Source organism: Penicillium citrinum, assembly GCF_028827155.1.
Source record: "Penicillium citrinum strain IBT 23319 chromosome Unknown utg000009l:1.0-4274883.0:1.0-4276374.0, whole genome shotgun sequence".
Taxonomy (NCBI): domain Eukaryota; kingdom Fungi; phylum Ascomycota; class Eurotiomycetes; order Eurotiales; family Aspergillaceae; genus Penicillium; species Penicillium citrinum.
In genome coordinates this window covers 2,011,490-2,028,559 of record NW_026622694.1, presented here as the reverse complement: position 1 = coordinate 2,028,559, position 17,070 = coordinate 2,011,490, and the positions used below count along the sequence as shown (strand labels likewise).

At 48.6% G+C, this 17,070-nt stretch overlaps 7 protein-coding genes across 7 annotated transcripts; 4 read left to right on the top strand and 3 right to left on the bottom strand.

Annotated features, from left to right (window-relative positions):
- Positions 1 to 516: 516 nt before the first annotated feature.
- Positions 517 to 6,760, top strand: N7469_010234 (HECT-type E3 ubiquitin transferase UFD4; the record flags this gene model as incomplete). Its single annotated transcript, XM_056649139.1, has 6 exons — positions 517 to 660; positions 1,044 to 1,342; positions 1,402 to 2,197; positions 2,256 to 3,846; positions 3,905 to 6,502; positions 6,564 to 6,760. The coding sequence occupies 6 exons, from the start codon at positions 517 to 519 to the stop codon at positions 6,758 to 6,760; spliced, it is 5,625 nt and encodes a 1,874-aa protein (XP_056496270.1).
- Positions 6,761 to 7,484: 724 nt separating this feature from the next.
- Positions 7,485 to 8,435, bottom strand: N7469_010233 (PaaI family thioesterase; the record flags this gene model as incomplete). The annotated part of the gene is made up of 2 exons (XM_056649138.1): positions 7,485 to 7,511; positions 7,587 to 8,435. 2 exons carry the CDS (start codon positions 8,433 to 8,435, stop codon positions 7,485 to 7,487), a joined length of 876 nt encoding a protein of 291 aa, XP_056496269.1.
- Positions 8,436 to 9,126: 691 nt separating this feature from the next.
- On the bottom strand, positions 9,127 to 11,530 carry mak5 (ATP-dependent RNA helicase MAK5; the record flags this gene model as incomplete). Its single annotated transcript, XM_056649137.1, has 2 exons — positions 9,127 to 11,208; positions 11,282 to 11,530. 2 exons carry the CDS (start codon positions 11,528 to 11,530, stop codon positions 9,127 to 9,129), a joined length of 2,331 nt encoding a protein of 776 aa, XP_056496268.1.
- A 224-nt stretch (positions 11,531 to 11,754) lies between these two features.
- N7469_010231 (tRNA methyltransferase TRM7) lies at positions 11,755 to 13,071 on the top strand (the record flags this gene model as incomplete). Its single annotated transcript, XM_056649136.1, has 1 exon — positions 11,755 to 13,071. The coding sequence occupies one exon, from the start codon at positions 11,755 to 11,757 to the stop codon at positions 13,069 to 13,071; it is 1,317 nt and encodes a 438-aa protein (XP_056496267.1).
- A 381-nt stretch (positions 13,072 to 13,452) lies between these two features.
- Positions 13,453 to 14,568, top strand: N7469_010230 (uncharacterized protein; the record flags this gene model as incomplete). The annotated part of the gene is made up of 1 exon (XM_056649135.1): positions 13,453 to 14,568. The coding sequence occupies one exon, from the start codon at positions 13,453 to 13,455 to the stop codon at positions 14,566 to 14,568; it is 1,116 nt and encodes a 371-aa protein (XP_056496266.1).
- A 22-nt stretch (positions 14,569 to 14,590) lies between these two features.
- N7469_010229 (uncharacterized protein) lies at positions 14,591 to 15,504 on the top strand (the record flags this gene model as incomplete). Its single annotated transcript, XM_056649134.1, is given in 3 exon segments — positions 14,591 to 14,672; positions 14,689 to 15,052; positions 15,069 to 15,504. The coding sequence occupies 3 exon segments, from the start codon at positions 14,591 to 14,593 to the stop codon at positions 15,502 to 15,504; spliced, it is 882 nt and encodes a 293-aa protein (XP_056496265.1).
- Positions 15,505 to 15,853: 349 nt separating this feature from the next.
- On the bottom strand, positions 15,854 to 16,342 carry N7469_010228 (uncharacterized protein; the record flags this gene model as incomplete). Its single annotated transcript, XM_056649133.1, has 1 exon — positions 15,854 to 16,342. One exon carries the CDS (start codon positions 16,340 to 16,342, stop codon positions 15,854 to 15,856), a length of 489 nt encoding a protein of 162 aa, XP_056496264.1.
- Positions 16,343 to 17,070: the final 728 nt, after the last annotated feature.

Below are 17,070 nucleotides of genomic sequence, written 5' to 3'. Positions count from 1 at the left end.
ATTAGTGACTACCCACCCTCAGCACATCCCTTCGTGCCCAACCGCCGAAATGTCAATCCGACCGGGATGGGATGCAGTCTTATCTCATCACGAACGTTGCACTTCCGCCGTCTCCCCCCCCAAAAATCCCGTCGTCACAACTGCTTCTCTTCTCCTCCTCTCCCCACCATCCTTCATCCTTCATCCATCATCTTTCCTCTCTTCATCCACTCTCTTCCATCCACTTCCTCTTGCTCAATTCCCATTTGGTTAACCTATTTTTGCCTTCCTTTGCTTATTGCCTCATTGAATTCTTCCTTTCCCCCTCCCCACCTTTTTTTTCGTCCTAACTACTTCGTCACCTAAACGCCTCGCCTAACTAATCACTCTACTCTCCTCCCGCCCCCCCCCCACTCCCCCCGAAGCTCCATCTTATTACCCCGTTCAAACCTCTTGGTTTTTGATCTCGGTGTATGCGGATGGCGGCGGAAACGGTCTCCCCCCAAGCTTAATCGAATCTCTCCGACCCGGTAACTTATGGCCAGGCAAAGGCCCTCCACCAACCGCCAGGACCCTCTCGAGGATTATTCCATTGCTCCCGCTGGAGCTTCCATCGCCTCTTCGGCCCTGAGGTATCTAACCGCCCGTTTCCTTCGCCTTGTTAAGCTTCATACCTTGCCCGTCCGCGACCTTGCCTTGTTCTAAACCCTCCCCTCGGAGCTATCTCAACTGTGATCTATGTTTTGGGAGTTTGAGGTGGACGATACGATTTCTCGATTTGTTGCTCTCAGATCGCTTCCCCCCAACTTGAGTGCTCAGAACGCGGGGGAGAGTATCGGTCACATCACATTACACACAAGCTGACCCTTTTCAACTGCCCATCTCCCTTTTTGTTTTTTTTTCCTTTTTTTTCTACAAACAAGTCTGGTATCAGCTTGATCAATACCTTCTTCACCTTGCCCTCGTCTTTTTTTTTGTGTACATTCGGCATTTTCTTTTTTCTTCTTATGCTTTTTTTTGTTGAAATTTCGAAAAAAAAGGCAAACCAACACATAATCCACAAGCAATTACTCATGTCGCGCAGGACCACTCGCTCATCGGCGAGACTTGCTACAGACCCTCCTCCTCCTCCCACTGACGTCGGTGTTGCTTCAACCTCCGCCGCTGGTTCGGCTTCCCGGAAACGCAAGACTTCCACTCGCCGGGATCGGCATTCAGACGCCCAGAATCAACCCGCGGCCTCCTCGCCGCCTCGCCGATCGAAGAGACAACGAACTACAGCGCCCAGCACAGCACCATCCGCTGGTCCTGCTGCTGGTCCCCGTCGGCCTGCTCGAAGTCGTACAGCCATGTCACAACCAGGGTGTGTACTAGCCGTGAATCCTAGACGATGACGTGACTGATGAAATGGCTCATATACAGACCCTCTTCTCGACCGTCAGGGGAATCCAAGTCCACCACGTCTCCACCCCCTGCCCGGCGGAGATCCAGCCGAAATGGTAAGTTTGGATTCTGCAATGCAAGCATCCAGTTGTATCTTATTTTGGGGTTCGCCGAGGCTAAACAGCTCTCATCAACATATCTAGATCGACTGGCGGCAACACAATCTCCGCCTCCACGGCGACACAAGAAGCGTTCCACGAAGCAAAGTTCTGATACTCTGGCACGGGATGCGGAAGAGGAAATAGAGGAGCACGAGGAAAAGGAAGAAAGAGACGAGTCTCCTGCGGCTGAAAGCAATGATGGAACAAGCCACTCGGCCTTCGATGATGAGGATCTGGACCCATTCCATAGCAGTCTATTCGGTCGGGGCCCTATGGCCTTACAGAGTACATTGCGTGCCCTCACCGGCATGATGTCTGGCATGTCCTCCCGACTGCGAGATATCCTCAGTAACCTGAGAGCGAAGGATTCTCCTTCACTCCAGTTGATTGCTTTGCAGGAGCTGTCGGATCTTTTACTGGTCTCCAATGAAGATAACCTTTCAGGTCAATTCTCACCCGATCCTTACGTCAAGGAGCTTGTTGCCTTAATGCAGCCAAACCAATTCGGCGAGGAGAACCCCGAAATAATGCTTCTTGCATGCCGATGCCTTGCCAACCTAATGGAAGCTCTTCGTGGTTCTGTGGCGAATGTCGTTTATGGTGGTGCTGTACCGATTTTGTGCCAGAAGCTCCTGGATATTCAATTCATCGACCTTGCCGAGCAAGCCTTGAGTGTAAGCCACGCCGCAAATTCTGTTTTATATACACAAAGCTCACAAAATATCATCTTAGACGCTCGCTAAGATATCTGTGGATTTCCCTGCTTCGATCGTGCGCGAAGGTGGCCTAACAGCCTGCTTGACTTACCTTGAGTTCTTCCCAACAAGCACTCAGCGCACTGCTGTCACTACTGCTGCCAACTGTTGTCGTAACCTGCCTCACGATTCTTTCCCCGTGGTACGGGACGTGATGCCGACTTTGCTGAATGTACTGTCCAGCAATGATCCAAAAGTTGTTGAGCAGGGCTGTCTTTGTGTCTCCCGTATTGTCGAAAGCTACAAATATCGCTCTGAGAATCTGGAAGAGCTCATCGAGCCCGCCATGCTCAGGGCTGTTCTGCGACTACTACTCCCGGGCACCACAAACTTAATTGGACCACATATTCATACTCAGTTCCTTCGAGTGCTTGCAAATACGGCCAAAGCCAGCCCGCGTTTGTCGATTCAACTTCTCAAAATGGACGTGGTCGATACCCTCTACCAAATTTTGACGGGAGTCTCGCCACCCGAAGACACTGATAACACAGCTGTGAAAATGGATAGTGTCTTGGTCATGCAGGCTCTGATCCACCGGCCTCGTGAGCAGGTGTTCGAGACCCTCAATGTCATTTGCGAGCTTTTACCCGGTGTCCCTAGCCGGGAGGCCTCGCGGACAGACAGTGTCCTCAGTTCCTATTTCGATAGTCATATGTCCATCGGCTTGAAATCTTCCAAATCTCAAGAGTCAACAGCGGAGAGACGTGCCTTGTTGGAAGATTGCAAGACAGAGCTTAAGCGATTCGCGACTATCTTATTTCCAACCTTGACCGACGCCTACTCAAGCACTGTCAATCTCCTTGTTCGCCAAAAGGTCCTTATTGCACAGCTCAAGATGTTACATATCCTGGAACCGTCCTTGATTGAAGATGCCTTGCGTACTGTGCCCTATGCTTCATTCCTGGCTTCTATTCTTTCCCAAAAAGACCATCCTTCTCTTGTAGCGCTCGCCCTTCGCTGCTCGGAATTACTGTTCGATCGACTTGAAAAGGTTTACCATCACCAATTCCATCGAGAAGGTGTTATCTCAGAAATTGTCAAATTGTCCCAAGCTCCTCTTTCTCCAGAGGCAGAAAAGGCCGAGGAGGCTAAAAAGAAGGCAAATGATGAGTCTGCAGATGTTGACATGGATGCTGGCAACGGCGAGAGCGGCAAGAAGGATGAGGACACAGATGAAGATGGTGATGACTATGACGACGAGGCTGACGAAGACAATGAAGAGGATTCCGACTCAGAAGAATCGTCGGTCTCTGGCCGCCAGTCCTTGGCCAAGTTGGAGAATGCTCTTCATGACCTTGTTATCCGAGATGCTCAAGCTTTCCTCAAGACCTATGAGGAAGGAGAGGCTGGCAAAGTGCGCACTGGGGCCCTTCGTATTCTGAACGAACTGCGAGCCCTTGCAGTCCAGATCAAGGATTCCTACACCACCCAGGGCGATGATAGCCTGGCTCTTTTCAAGCGCCTGGCAACCTATTTCGATGGCGATGCGCTCGAGAGTATCACTAGCTCCGAGCTGCTCAACTCTGGCATCATCGAGGTTCTCTTGGATGTTCTTGGCGACTCTAAAGGTAAATTTATATTGTTCCAATCTTTATTCCCACGAATTGGCTCACTGACATTGATTAGCTTCAAATATTCGCATTGCACGATCCGCCTTCTTGCAAGCTTTTATGGGTGCCACGATCTCCGAGAAGGCTCAGAGCCAAAGCACTGCCGTGACCCCCTTCAGCGTTTTGATTCGCAAGCTACAAGATTTGTTGAGCCGGACGGAGCACTTTGAGGTCATTACCGTCAGCCATAACTCGCTCGAGAATACTCGCAGTAATGCTACTTATATGCTCGGAAAGCAACTTCGACTTAAGCTGGTCGCAGAGGAAGAATCCGATATACCTCGCCACTACCGGAATATCATGGTATCTATCCATGCTATTGCCACGTTCAAGTCTCTCGATGACTTTCTTCAACCAAAAATTGCAGTTTCAGAACGCCCTCGTTCGTCTCGCAGCCGAGACAATATTTTGTCTCAGATCTCCCAAGCAGCACGACTCAGGGACCAATTGACCGCACCAGACTCGCCACTCGCGGGTGGAAGCCCGCTGGGCCGCGCCAGAGGCCTCCTCAATGCGAATGATTCCGGCGACGAAGACCAGGACCGAGAGCAGCCAACTTCGGGCGAAGGCCGTCGCCGTCATATGCATTTCCAAGAAGAGGATGATGAACACGACGATGAGCCACTTGAATGCGCTGATGAGAGACAATTAAGTGACAATGGCGATGACGATATCGACGACGCGGATGATGACGAAGAACTCAATGCTATAGTCGATGATCTGGATGATGACCTCGAAGAAGATAACGTGCACGACCCAACCGCAGTGAATATGGAAGTTGGTTCATCCGGAAAGGTTACGGCTCGTAAGGAAGATGGTACGAGGATTGGCACTCCATCTCAGTCCACACAATCATCCAAGGCTTCTTCATCGACACCAAGTACAACATCATCAAACCCCGCGCGTCATCAGCCCCTGTCATCCGCTGGGCGGCCGTTCCAGTCATATGCCGCTGCCATGGCATCAGTTCCACAAGACTGGCACCTTGAGTTTTGCGTGGATGGCAAACCCGTTCCTAGTGACACTACAGTCTACCGTGCTGTCCATCATAACCGCGAGCACATAGAAGAGTCTCATGCCAAGAATGTCTGGACTGCGGTTCACACTGTCACCTTCAAGCGTGTCCCCGGACCTCCCCCAGCAGAACAATCGACACTTGCCAACAATGGACAGGAGGAATCTTCCTCGGAGAACGTCCTTGAAATCCCTTCTTCCCTCAATAAAGACGCTACCACTGCCTCTATTCTTCGATTCCTCCGCGTATTGCATGAGATGAACGCTACGATCGACGATATCTTGACAGAAACTAGGGATCCTGTCAACATCACGCCCGAGCCACTAGCCCAGTTCATCAATACCAAACTCACTGCCAAGGTGAACCGACAACTTGAGGAGCCATTGATTGTTGCTAGCAGCTGCCTTCCGAGCTGGAGCGAAGACCTGGCTCGATTGTTCTCTTTCTTGTTCCCCTTTGAGACTAGACATCTTTTCCTACAGTCAACGGCATTCGGATATTCTCGTGCCATGATGAGATGGCATAATTCTCAAAGTACGGAAGATAGCCGACGAGACCTACGTCGTGATCCCCAGCCGTTCCTCGGCCGCTTGCAACGTCAAAAGGTCCGGATTTCCCGAGCGCGCATCCTGGACTCGGCCATGAAAGTTATGGAGCTTTACGGTTCCTCTCCCAGTGTTCTTGAGGTCGAGTACTTTGAGGAGGTTGGAACTGGGTTGGGTCCAACACTGGAATTCTACTCGACTGTCTCTAAGGAGTTCTCGAAGAAGAAGCTCAAGATTTGGCGCGAAACCGATGGTCATTCTGGTACACCAGAATACGCTTTTGGCAAACGTGGTTTATTCCCCTGTCCAATGAGTGACGAACAAGCGTCTCAAGACTCGGGTAAAAAGCAGTTGAATATCTTCAAAATTCTTGGAAAATTTGTCGCTCGTTCTATGCTTGACTCCCGCATTATCGATATATCTTTCAACCCGGCCTTCTTCCGCATTGCCGATACATTGTCCTCTGTTGCCCCATCACTAGGCACCGTGAAAGCAGTTGATGAAGATTTAGCCAAATCCTTGATTATGCTCAAACAATTCGTGAAGGCTAAGAAGAACATCAAGAAAGACCAAAATCTATCGGAGCAGCAAAAGGCTACTGCTATCCAGCAAATTGAAGTAGACGGGGTTCGTGTTGATGACTTGAGCTTGGATTTCACCCTACCCGGTTATCCATCTATTGAACTTGTTCCGAACGGCGCCGATGTCTCGCTCAATATCGACAACGTCGATCACTACATCGAGCGAGTTATTGATATGACACTTGGTAGTGGCGTCAGACGCCAGGTCGACGCCTTCAGAACAGGATTCTCCCAAGTCTTCCCCTTCTCTTCTCTTCGAGCCTTCACTCCCAACGAGCTTGTGATGCTCTTTGGTCAGGCAGACGAAGACTGGTCTATCGAAACTCTGATGGACTCCATCAAAGCGGATCATGGATTCAACATGGACAGCAAGAGCGTACGCAACCTGCTTCAGACAATGAGCGAGCTAGATAAGCAGCAGCGTCGCGACTTCCTTCAGTTTGTTACGGGTAGCCCAAAGCTTCCAATCGGCGGTAAGTTTCGTGTTTCAAGCATTATGCTTTCTATTGTTTATTCTCTGACTTTGTTTTGCAGGCTTCAAGAGTCTTACTCCCATCTTCACTGTGGTCTGTCGGCCCAGTGAACCTCCTTATACTCCGGATGATTACCTTCCTAGCGTCATGACTTGTGTGAACTACCTCAAGCTTCCCGATTATAGCAGTCTGAATGTTCTCGGGGAGCGACTCTCCGTCGCCATTAAGGAGGGTCAAGGAGCATTCCATCTGTCGTAAGAACAGAGTCCCCGCAAGACGACTCATTGCCAAGCGCAACTTCGAACATCTCCTACATCCGGATAACTGACCTCAACCTGGCTGGTCCAACGTTTTCACACTCCCGTTCTCTGATAATCCAGAAACGGAACGCTTCTAATGACTCGATGACCTGACTTGCTTTTGCCACCCCACTCCCCATTCCCAAGTTTTCGGCCGGGCTGTTTTCTTTCTTTACTTTTGTTATCTGGGATTTGGGGCGTTGAGGTGATGTCCTCATGATGATATTAGATAGTAATGGTTAGCCTTTCTATCTCCAAGGAGTTCCATTTCACCGTATTTTCTGTAGTGGGATGTTTTAGGTCGGCTGCTGCCCAGCATGGTAATAGTACTACTATCCTTCACGGCTATGTTAGTGGTCATTTAAAAGGCGTTGTAAAGGTGAACCTTGGAAGGGTGCACGTCCGGGGTTATGAATCGCGAACAGTACTACTCAAGTACAACATCCATGTTGTACTTGTAATTCGCTATCCTATCCATAGGATAGTGAATTACTATACCAGGACTACTGCTGTTAAGTACATACATAATTATTATTAATTAATTGTAATATGGTGATTGTTTCAATCGACTGAAGAGCCCCTACTGTAAGATCGAATGTACTGATTCATTAATAATTAGATGTCTATAAATCTGATGCTCTATTTTCGTAACTCCTCACGCCATAGGAACCTCAAATTCTATATCAGGTCCGATAAACCGACACCATGGACTGCAAGCAAGGGATGATTAGCAATTGTTCTAGCCGAACAAAATCGGAAAACCATGTAAAAAAGTTAATACTCACATCCGCAAACTTAGGCTCAATAAATAAAGCCTTTGCCTCAGAAACCATAGTCGCCCCCTCAGCATCTTCCTTCAAAAGCGCCGAGTCGAAAGCAATGCCCTGAGCCTCAGATTGAACAGGTAAATGAACCGGAAGATAAGTCATACGACCCTGCACCCAAGCCTTTCGCCCTTCAACCTTCACAGTCTCCGCCTGCAGAACATATAAATGATCCGGGAGAGCAGGTTTCCGGAAATCCACATTCAAATTAGCCGTCATACCCAGACCACTCGGGAACGCCGCTGAAACACAACGAGCAAAGACCTCGTCGAAAAGAACGGATAACAGACCACCGTGAACAAAACCGGGATGTCCGCAGAGATCGCGGCCAATATGGAAAACTGACACGACGCTACTAGCTTTACTGTTACCGATGGATTTGTTTGATTTCGGCGACGATGTCCACATGTATGGAGCCAGTGTCAATTTCCCGGCTCCGGCCAGTGAGCCTCCGACAAAATGGTGCTGTCTCATAGCTGGTGGGATGGCGAGGTGTGGACGAGATTCCTTGTAAGAATCGTGGGAAGCGCGGAGGGATTGAACGAGGGGCATTTGTGATATTATGGCGTCGAAGTCAGGTGTGCTTTTGTTTTGGAGGGGCTTTTGTTGAGCTCGAGAGAGAAATGATGGTGCTTCCACTGATGGTGCTTGTGTTTGTGGAAGAGCTTGTTCATGGACAACTGCTGAGCGTGATGGTCCTTGTTGGTGAAGTCTTGCGATTAGAATCAGAGGTGTAGAAGCTGAAACCTTAGTGGCAGTAGTCATAGACTGACGAAGAAGACGTCTAGTTGCTTGCTGAAGGCCAGACATTGTGAGGTCTGGTTATTCAAGTTGTATATAGTCGAGAATGATTCGGAAGAGAAGGTGAAAATGCCAATTGCACAAAGTTTTGCATATATGATCCGCAAAGGGACAACTGCTGAAATGCCGAAAAGCTAATGCACAATAATCTGCCGGTAAAGCGGATTCCCGGCTCAACAAATACCGTTATCAACGTTGTTTGATGTTTGTAGGTCGACAGATCTAGCGGTAGCTCGTCGAGGGGTAGTTTTGAAATGTGATGAGCAAACTAGTCGGAGATTTTCGTCAACCATTCACGCTGAATGAGATCATCGGCAGTTATAACCGGACTGCTTTCTCATTTCCGCTTCATTTTTTTTTTTTGTTGGACCCAACAGTGGGGCAAGAAAGGCCGACTTTCGGCGGCGATTCGGCTGTCTGCCGAGTCGGAGATCTCGGCATGCCGAATCACCACGTGGCGGCTGATCAAACGGGGCAAAACTTGGACAAATTAGGCTAGGTCAGGGATTTTCAAATTGACATAATGCCGGAGACGGCGAAGATCAGTGTCTTGATGGATACTCTAATATTAAGTGTGAATTCAAGGATAGATATTGAAAAGAAAAATCAGAAAGAAAAGACAGTAGCTAGAAACCAGCAGTGTTGAGACTCCGAATATAGAGATAAATACACCGTCACAAATGATATTGACAAATAATTTTTAGAAGTTCAAGGGGTCAAGATGTCCCAGGAAAGCATTGTTGCCTTCACCACGGAGGAGAGACTCGATATCGACTCGTCCAGCCGTGAGGTATCGTTCGCTAACGCCAATGTTGATACGCTGCGACAGTAGGTTCTTCAACTCTGCACGAAGCTCGTTAAGCTCCCCCTTCGTAATGCTACTATTCTCCTTGTCACGTTGGTGTCTGCCACCTCCACGACCACGTCCCTTTCCTTTCGACTCGTCAAATTCGTCTGAGTCGTAATCCACACCAAGATCTTCAGCTGCCGCGCGGAGCCAGTTATCCTCCGAGGTAATCTTCTCCTTAGCAATATTTGAATCCGTGATTTTCTTGGCAATATTCATGCGTGGGCGAATACGTGAAACGACACGACGGTCAATTTCGAGTGACTCCAGCGGAAGCTTCTTTGCATTGCCAGATTTTTGGGCATGAACCTTCGCAGCCAGGCGAGCCACACTGACCACTTCTTCTGGGGCACAAATAATAATACTCTTACCCGATGCACCAGCACGCGCGGTACGTCCGGATCGGTGAACATACGCATCGGCGGTTCGAGGGGCGTGGTAGTGGACAACACAATCGATGCCCTTGATATCAAGACCACGGGCGGCGACGTCAGTGGCGACAAGAATTGAGCTGGGGTCAGATTTCGGCGAAGAAAAGCGCTCAACGGAGCGGAGACGGGCTTTTTGAGCCATAGAGGAATGGAGGGCGAGCGCGGGAAGCTGGAGATTTTGCAGCAATTGGGTCAGACGGCGAACGGCGGAGATAGAGTTGGTGAAGACAAGAGTTCGGTGTTTGGGATGATAGAGTAGAAGTGAATAGAGATATAGGTCTTTCTCCATCGCAGGACACTCAACAATGCCCTCTTTGAGACCCTCTGCCATTTGTTGTACAGGGTTGACATCGATAAACTTAGGCTTCTCTTCGCGGAAGTTCAGCTTCTTGAGTAGATACTCCATTGATTGTTTATTATCCATTAGATCACCGCCAGTCCAGCGACCCTTGCCAGCAAGTTTCTGCTGCAAGTCCCGATGGAAGGTAGCCGAGAAGACCAAAGTTTGTCTCGAAACGGGCTCTTCCTCGACTTCAGCCTCCTCATCCATGTCAGGCAAAGCTCCTGCTTGAGGCTTATCCAAAGCACCTAGAATTTCCTCAACCTCTTTGAAATGACCTTCGCTGAGAAGTCGATCGGCTTCATCAACAACCAAAAACTGGATCTTCTGCATCTTCTTGATCAATCCCGATCCCGTGCTGAGGATCTCCCAGACACGACCGGGTGTTCCAATAACAATGTCGGCATTAGCAAGCTGACGCTGTTGCTTCTGAATGGACAGCCCACCGGTTAGCAAAGCGATGCGTGCATCTGTATCGGGGGAGTTCGTGATTAGATCGCCAATGTGCTTCGCCAATTGATGGGCCAATTCGCGGGTGGGCGATAAGATCAGTGCTATCGGTGTCGATTTGGGTTTCTCATCACGGCTGACTTGCTTTGCCCTCAGTCCAAGGTAATGCTCAAGTATAGGAATACCAAATGCAAGCGTCTTTCCGGAACCGGTTGATGCCTTTCCAACGACATCATGTCCCTCTAGAATAGCTGGAATGCAGGATTTTTGCACGGTAGTCGGAGTAGCGAATTTCATCTTAGAAAGACCGGTGAGAAGCTCGGGAGACAAGCCAAGATTATCCCACTCGGAGACATCCACACCGTCATCCTCATCTGCATCGTCAAGTGCCGCAAATGAGAGACTAGCCTTTAGGTTAGGCTCTTTGGCAGTGGTCTTTTTCTTTTTCTCCGACTCTTTCATTTTGTTGTTCTTGGTCTCTTTCTTTTCTGAATCCTTGGGGCCATTCTCGCTGGTCTCCTGTGAGTCCTTTGCCTTCTTCTGCTTTGCGCTATCCTTTTTGTTCTTCGGTTTCCTGTCCTTTGGCTCCTGTGTCTCTACGGCTGGGGTAGGAGGCTTCTCCGACTCTCCATCGCTGAAACCAGACCATTCCTCGCCATCATCATCCGGAGATGGCGGCTTCAAGATTGACTTCTTTGGTTTGCCGGCCCTAGCCTAATCCCAAAAACAAATGATAGACATCAGTAAATGGCAATTAACAAAACAGGCAAATGTTGGCGTCACTCACCTTGAATTGAACACCTGCGGAGCCATCCAGCTTGATCACATCAACTCCATCGATCTCTTCTAGTCCAAAGAATCCACCAGCATCCTCCATTCGATCGGGAAGGGCCACTTCTTTCCAGTTGAGGTCGTCAATGCCGACGACGCCATCCCAAGAACTGTCATCGGAGGCAGGGTCCGCCTTGCCCGCCTTCTTGCGCTTCTTGGACTCCACGGCCTGTGCTTTGGAGTCGCGGCCCCTTTTTTGACCCATAATGACTGCGAGAGTCTGTTCAGGACTGACGTGTTTGAGGGTTCAACGTCACGAGAAAAGAAAAGCTCGACGGCGCTGCTGCAGAAAAAAAAGCGGCAGAAAAACTCCGCCCGGAAATCTTATCGGTGCGGCTCCCCGCCTCCAAAAATGATTTCCAGCAAATCCCACTTCGATTGAAGGAAAAGAACTGAAGCCGACAGAAATTCTGCCTGAATATTCGAAAAATGGGCAAGTCATCCAAGGACAAGCGCGACGCTTATTATCGTTTGGCCAAGGAGCAGAATTGGCGTGCTCGCTCAGCCTTTAAACTCATACAAATCGACGAACAATTCGACCTCTTCGATCATGAGAACCCCGATAATGTCACGCGAGTTGTGGATCTCTGCGCCGCTCCAGGTAGCTGGAGCCAAGTACTGAGCCGGGTTCTTATTAAAGGTGAAAGCTTTGGCAGAAGGGCTTGGTTGGAGAAAAAGCAAAGAGATAGACAGACCCTGGAGGAAGGCGCCAATGCGACTAAAACCAGCGAAAATGACGACGAGCCTCGATTTGGAGAAAGCGATCCTAATGCTGAACTGAAGCCGCGCAAGAATGTCAAAATCGTCTCTATTGATTTGCAACCCATGGCTCCCCTCGAAGGCATCACCACATTGAAAGCCGATATCACCCATCCTTCCACCATTCCTCTTCTTCTACGTGCTTTGGACCCCGAGGCCTATGAATCCTCTTCCACCACCTCTGAGTCTACATCAAATCCCCCAGCTCCCATCAGAGAGCCGCATCCTGTTGATCTCGTCATTTCTGACGGTGCGCCTGATGTAACAGGTCTCCATGACTTGGACATTTATATTCAGTCCCAATTGCTCTACGCAGCCCTGAACCTGGCCATGGGTGTTCTTCGACCGGGTGGTAAATTTGTTGCGAAGATTTTCCGAGCTCGGGATGTCGATCTTCTCTACGCTCAATTGCGCACTGTTTTCGCTAGAGTCAGTGTTTCCAAGCCTCGAAGTAGCCGTGCCAGCAGTCTAGAAGCATTCATTGTTTGCGAAGGCTATATCCCACCAGTCAGCAATGAAGGCCTTGCTGGCATGGCAGCCTTGAAAAACCCCCTCTTCGGTGGCGCTGCTACCCCTAAAGTTGTCTCGGAAGATGGCAATGTAGGCCTCGAGGTACAAGAGGACCTAGACCAAGATACCACAGCTCGCAAAGCACTGGCAGGTACCAACAGCAACGCCGAATCTTCATCAACACACCTCACAGAAGTCCGTCGTCTTCAAAAATCCTCTGAAGAGACAAACAGTTCACCTGGGCAAAAATTGTCAAATAAATTTGCTACCGAGAATCGATGGATCCCCTCCTTCATTGCCTGTGGTGACCTGTCTGCTTGGGATTCAGATGCATCATATGCTCTTCCTCCTGATCATGTCAGCTTGCAGCCAGTACAGCCTCCCACTGCCCCACCATATCGCAAGGCTTTGGAAATTAGAAAGGAAATGAGTGGTGCTTACGGCAAGACAAAGTATGGACCGCTGGCGCGCGCTTGACCGGCCCGTGACCCGTCAATAAAAAAAAATAATGTATATATCATGCATAGCTTAAACGAACGAAATTACACGAACACGCAGGTTCAACCTGGTTTGACGAATGTAACATAATGAAAAGTTTTCTTCCGGCATGAAGTAAGCCGACACTTGTGATACTCCTTGAATGTATATAAGTTTCGATATGACCTACTTGATTGCATCTCTGGGCTACTAATACAACGGCTAGCATTGCTAACTAGCACTGAGTAGGTACTTACTCGCTGGTTTCTCCAACCTTGGAACACTCACGTTTCTGTCGCTCTATGCCGAGAAACAAAAAAGCTCATGGTCCTTTTTGATCCCATCCCAAAGTCGGATTGCGTTACATCAATCTTATTTGCAATGACCTCCGACGCCATACATTTGGCAGCGTACAATGAACAGACTCACCAGGGAAATGAGAGTGCTAAACCTCGCCCATTTTCAAAGATCCTTCAAGGATGGCGGCTTCAGATAGTGATATCTATTGCTGCTGCAACGATAATCTTCAGCATCAATGTAGCTTCACTACTCATTATCCGCGCCAAATACCCACTGGTTCACGACAGCGTCGCATTTTATACAGGGAGCTGCCGAATCGCGGGCCGGCCGACAATCATGGCGCATTTCATCATCAACATGATGAGCACGATTCTACAGGCAGCAAGCAATTTTAGCATGCAGTGCTTGAACTCGCCAACGCGCAGAGAAGTGGATGCGGCACATTCTAAAAGTATATGGCTTGATATTGGTACACCTAGTATTCGTAACATCTTCCACGGATCGAAAGCCAAAGGGGCTCTTTGGATGCTTCTCGGTTTCAGTTCATTTCCATTGCATATGACATGGAACTCTGCTGTGTTTGAAACGAAAGTTACCAATCAATGTGCTGTGGTTTTAGCTACTGAGGACTTCACTCACGGGGCGAATTGGCAGATCCCATCAAAATTTGACAATACGACTGGATATGGAGCTGAGTTCCACGATATCATAGAAAATCTTCAACGGCAAATCCTTGAAGATCAACTTGAACAGCTTAGTGCCGAGGCTTGCTTTGACGCTTACAATACCGATACTTTGCCCTCTCGGAGAGATCTTGTTATCATAGCTAATGGATCCTCTACCGACTCATCAGTCCTCAGCGTCTGGGAAAATGGATCTAATTATACAACTGTGTCATTTGTTTGGCTTTTCTCCTCTATTCACCCAGAAGAGTCAAATATTTACTATGACGATGAGAACTTCTATGGTTACATCACCTTACGCAAATGCTACTCGCAACTTGAACCAGAAAGATGCAAAGCTGTGTTACTTGTTATTGTGGCCAACTTCATTAAGATAACATCATTTATCTTGACGCTCTACATCACCAGACGTGAAACCCCCTTTTGCACTTTGGGAGATGCGATTCAATCCTTCCAGAAAAGCCAGATGCCCATACCAAGGGCCGATGTATCGCTGCGCATCACGACTACATGAAGCGTGCTCATGATCAGTCTGAATGAAGCATTCGCTCTCCAAACGTTGGGGATCTTTGGACAGGGGGGCGTGGATATTGGTTCTCGGCTCTTCGAAAACGCCATGTATTAACTTTTACAGCTCTTCTTTTCATTGTGCTTCTTGTTGGTAGCTCTTGGTCTGCGTCTCAACTCGATGGCGATCCCCGCGGTGCTGGATTGTCATTAGCCTCATTCATTGACCCTAACTCGGGCTACGATTTGATTTTCAAGCTCACAGAGCGAAGGATCCTCAGCTCTTTCATTATCACCAATATCCCACAAGTCTTGATCTCTTATATCTACCTCGGACTCAACTATATCATGACCACAATGCTGGCCATGAGAGAATGGTGGGGTATTCAGCGGCATCACAAAAGCCTCCAAAGGGCCTTCGGGTATCGTCGCCCATTCCTGAGACTGAACAGCGATCAACTCATTTTCTCTCGATGCCTCTCAAGTGGGGCGTTCCTCTTAATATAGAGTGCTAGTCGTGATCCATTGGCTAGTATCAGAAGCCTATCATCTTGTTCAAGTGGACAGCTACACCAACAATCCAAAAGCAGCTACGGCAGTCATCTCTGAGATTTATCTCTGTATCTCCTACCAATTGATATGGGCTATCATCATTCCAATTGCGGGTGTTAGCTACACTTTATTCGTGGCAATCGGCCTACTTAAGCTGTACCACAAAGGTATGCCTCTAGCGGGCATTTGCAGTGCGAGTATAGCGGCTGCATGTCAACCTTCCCGCATTCAAATTGATGGATCTACGGGACACTTTCCACATGACCTGGCACATGAGAAGCTCAAATGGGGCGTTACTCATGATCCCGACAAGGCATTGGATGGCATTGGGCATGCAACATTCTCAGCGGGTGATGTTCTGCCATTGACGGAGGGAAAGCTGTATGCCTAAACTAGGTAGATCCTCCTCAAATGCAGATTCTCCTGCTATTTCCAAAACTTCGTGTCCTAAAAGGCACGACTTAACAAATGTATCTTGTTCATGAGTGAACCAACTTCATGTGTGTTCGAAGTTTGTCTTTTCGTCCAAATATTTTCTCGCAGCCCTCGTGGGAGCATTTGAAACGACCGGGAGAAATGTGAATTGACTTGATGTGACGGATTAGCACTGATTCTCGGGAGAATCCATCCTGGTTCATGCAGCCTATCCAGCGACACTTTAGAGAGTTCGAAGTATTAGGAGGAGTCCTCGATGGGTCAGCAAAAGTTCTGTACCTTGTCACAATGTGCATCAAGTGAACTTACTCATCACCCTTTTCCGCGCTGCAGACCTGGCCTAGATCGCCGATATGAATGCTAGAAGTAGATCGACGACTCGAGTCTTTTTTGGGTGTTCTAGCACCGTGACTGAACAGACCCAGCGAATGAGACATAACGGGGCTATTTGCGAAATCTATCTTTTGATTGTTGCCCTTGGCGCACGGCGTGGTTGCGTAGTGTTCTTCAGAGTAAGGAAAACTGCACTGTTCTTCATCATTCGCGTAGTTCGTTGTTCCACTATTGCCATGCCCTCTGGATACAGATGGAAAGTTCTGCAATGGATCATAGTAATTGAAATAATTTGAACGGATGTTCGGGTTAACAGAATTCAAGAGAATGTCCCCATAAAGGCGATTGCAAGTCGTAGGAGGAGGATAACCACAGTATTGTAGACAATCATTGGTTTCAGACGATAACATCGGACATTGACTGGGATCATGATCATTGCCCATAGGGGTGAATGTCTGCATAGTGAAGAGTAATAGATAGAGGTCTTCTCGTCTGTCTGAGATGAAACTTTTCTAATCCTTTCACCGCGCGAGACATGGCGGTTAACCAGCTATTTAACTTGCAGTAAGAGGCAATTGCAGAAGTGTCAGGTCTTAAATGGGGCTTAATTGCGGCTCTTGAGGATATGATTGCGGCTCTGGAGGAGTTGATTGCGGCTCTTGAGAATGGTTTATTGAGGCTCTTGAGAGGGGTTTAACTGTGCAGTCTCCTTTCTAGCAAGGATCCAAAGGAGTGATAGCCTGGTCGCCTCATTTGTACCCAATGGATCATCTCATTGGCAGGCTGCACGCAAGTTTCAGGCCAGCCATCACCCACTACATTAATACTGATGAGTTTTGGATGAGGTTGTGGTGCGGCAGCATGGATTACTGCGGTTCATGGTGCATGGTTTCATAACGTAACTACTGGAGAATTGCAAATCGTGCGGAACTCCGAAGGATGTTGGATTAGGGTGAATCGAAGGCTTCTAGAAGATCCATCCAATGGGGTCTGCGGGGCCAAGGCTTCTAGTATTTACTTTCTTGAATGTCGTCTTCATTACAAATGACCCATTCTGATTGTAGGGTATCTCGTAGCTGGAGAACCAACCAAGTCGCAGGACTCTCGCCGGTGTCAGTTCTGTCACCATGCATTCACATTATCGTCATCCCTCAAGCCTGGTCCGAAGTTGATGCTGCCACTGCAAGAA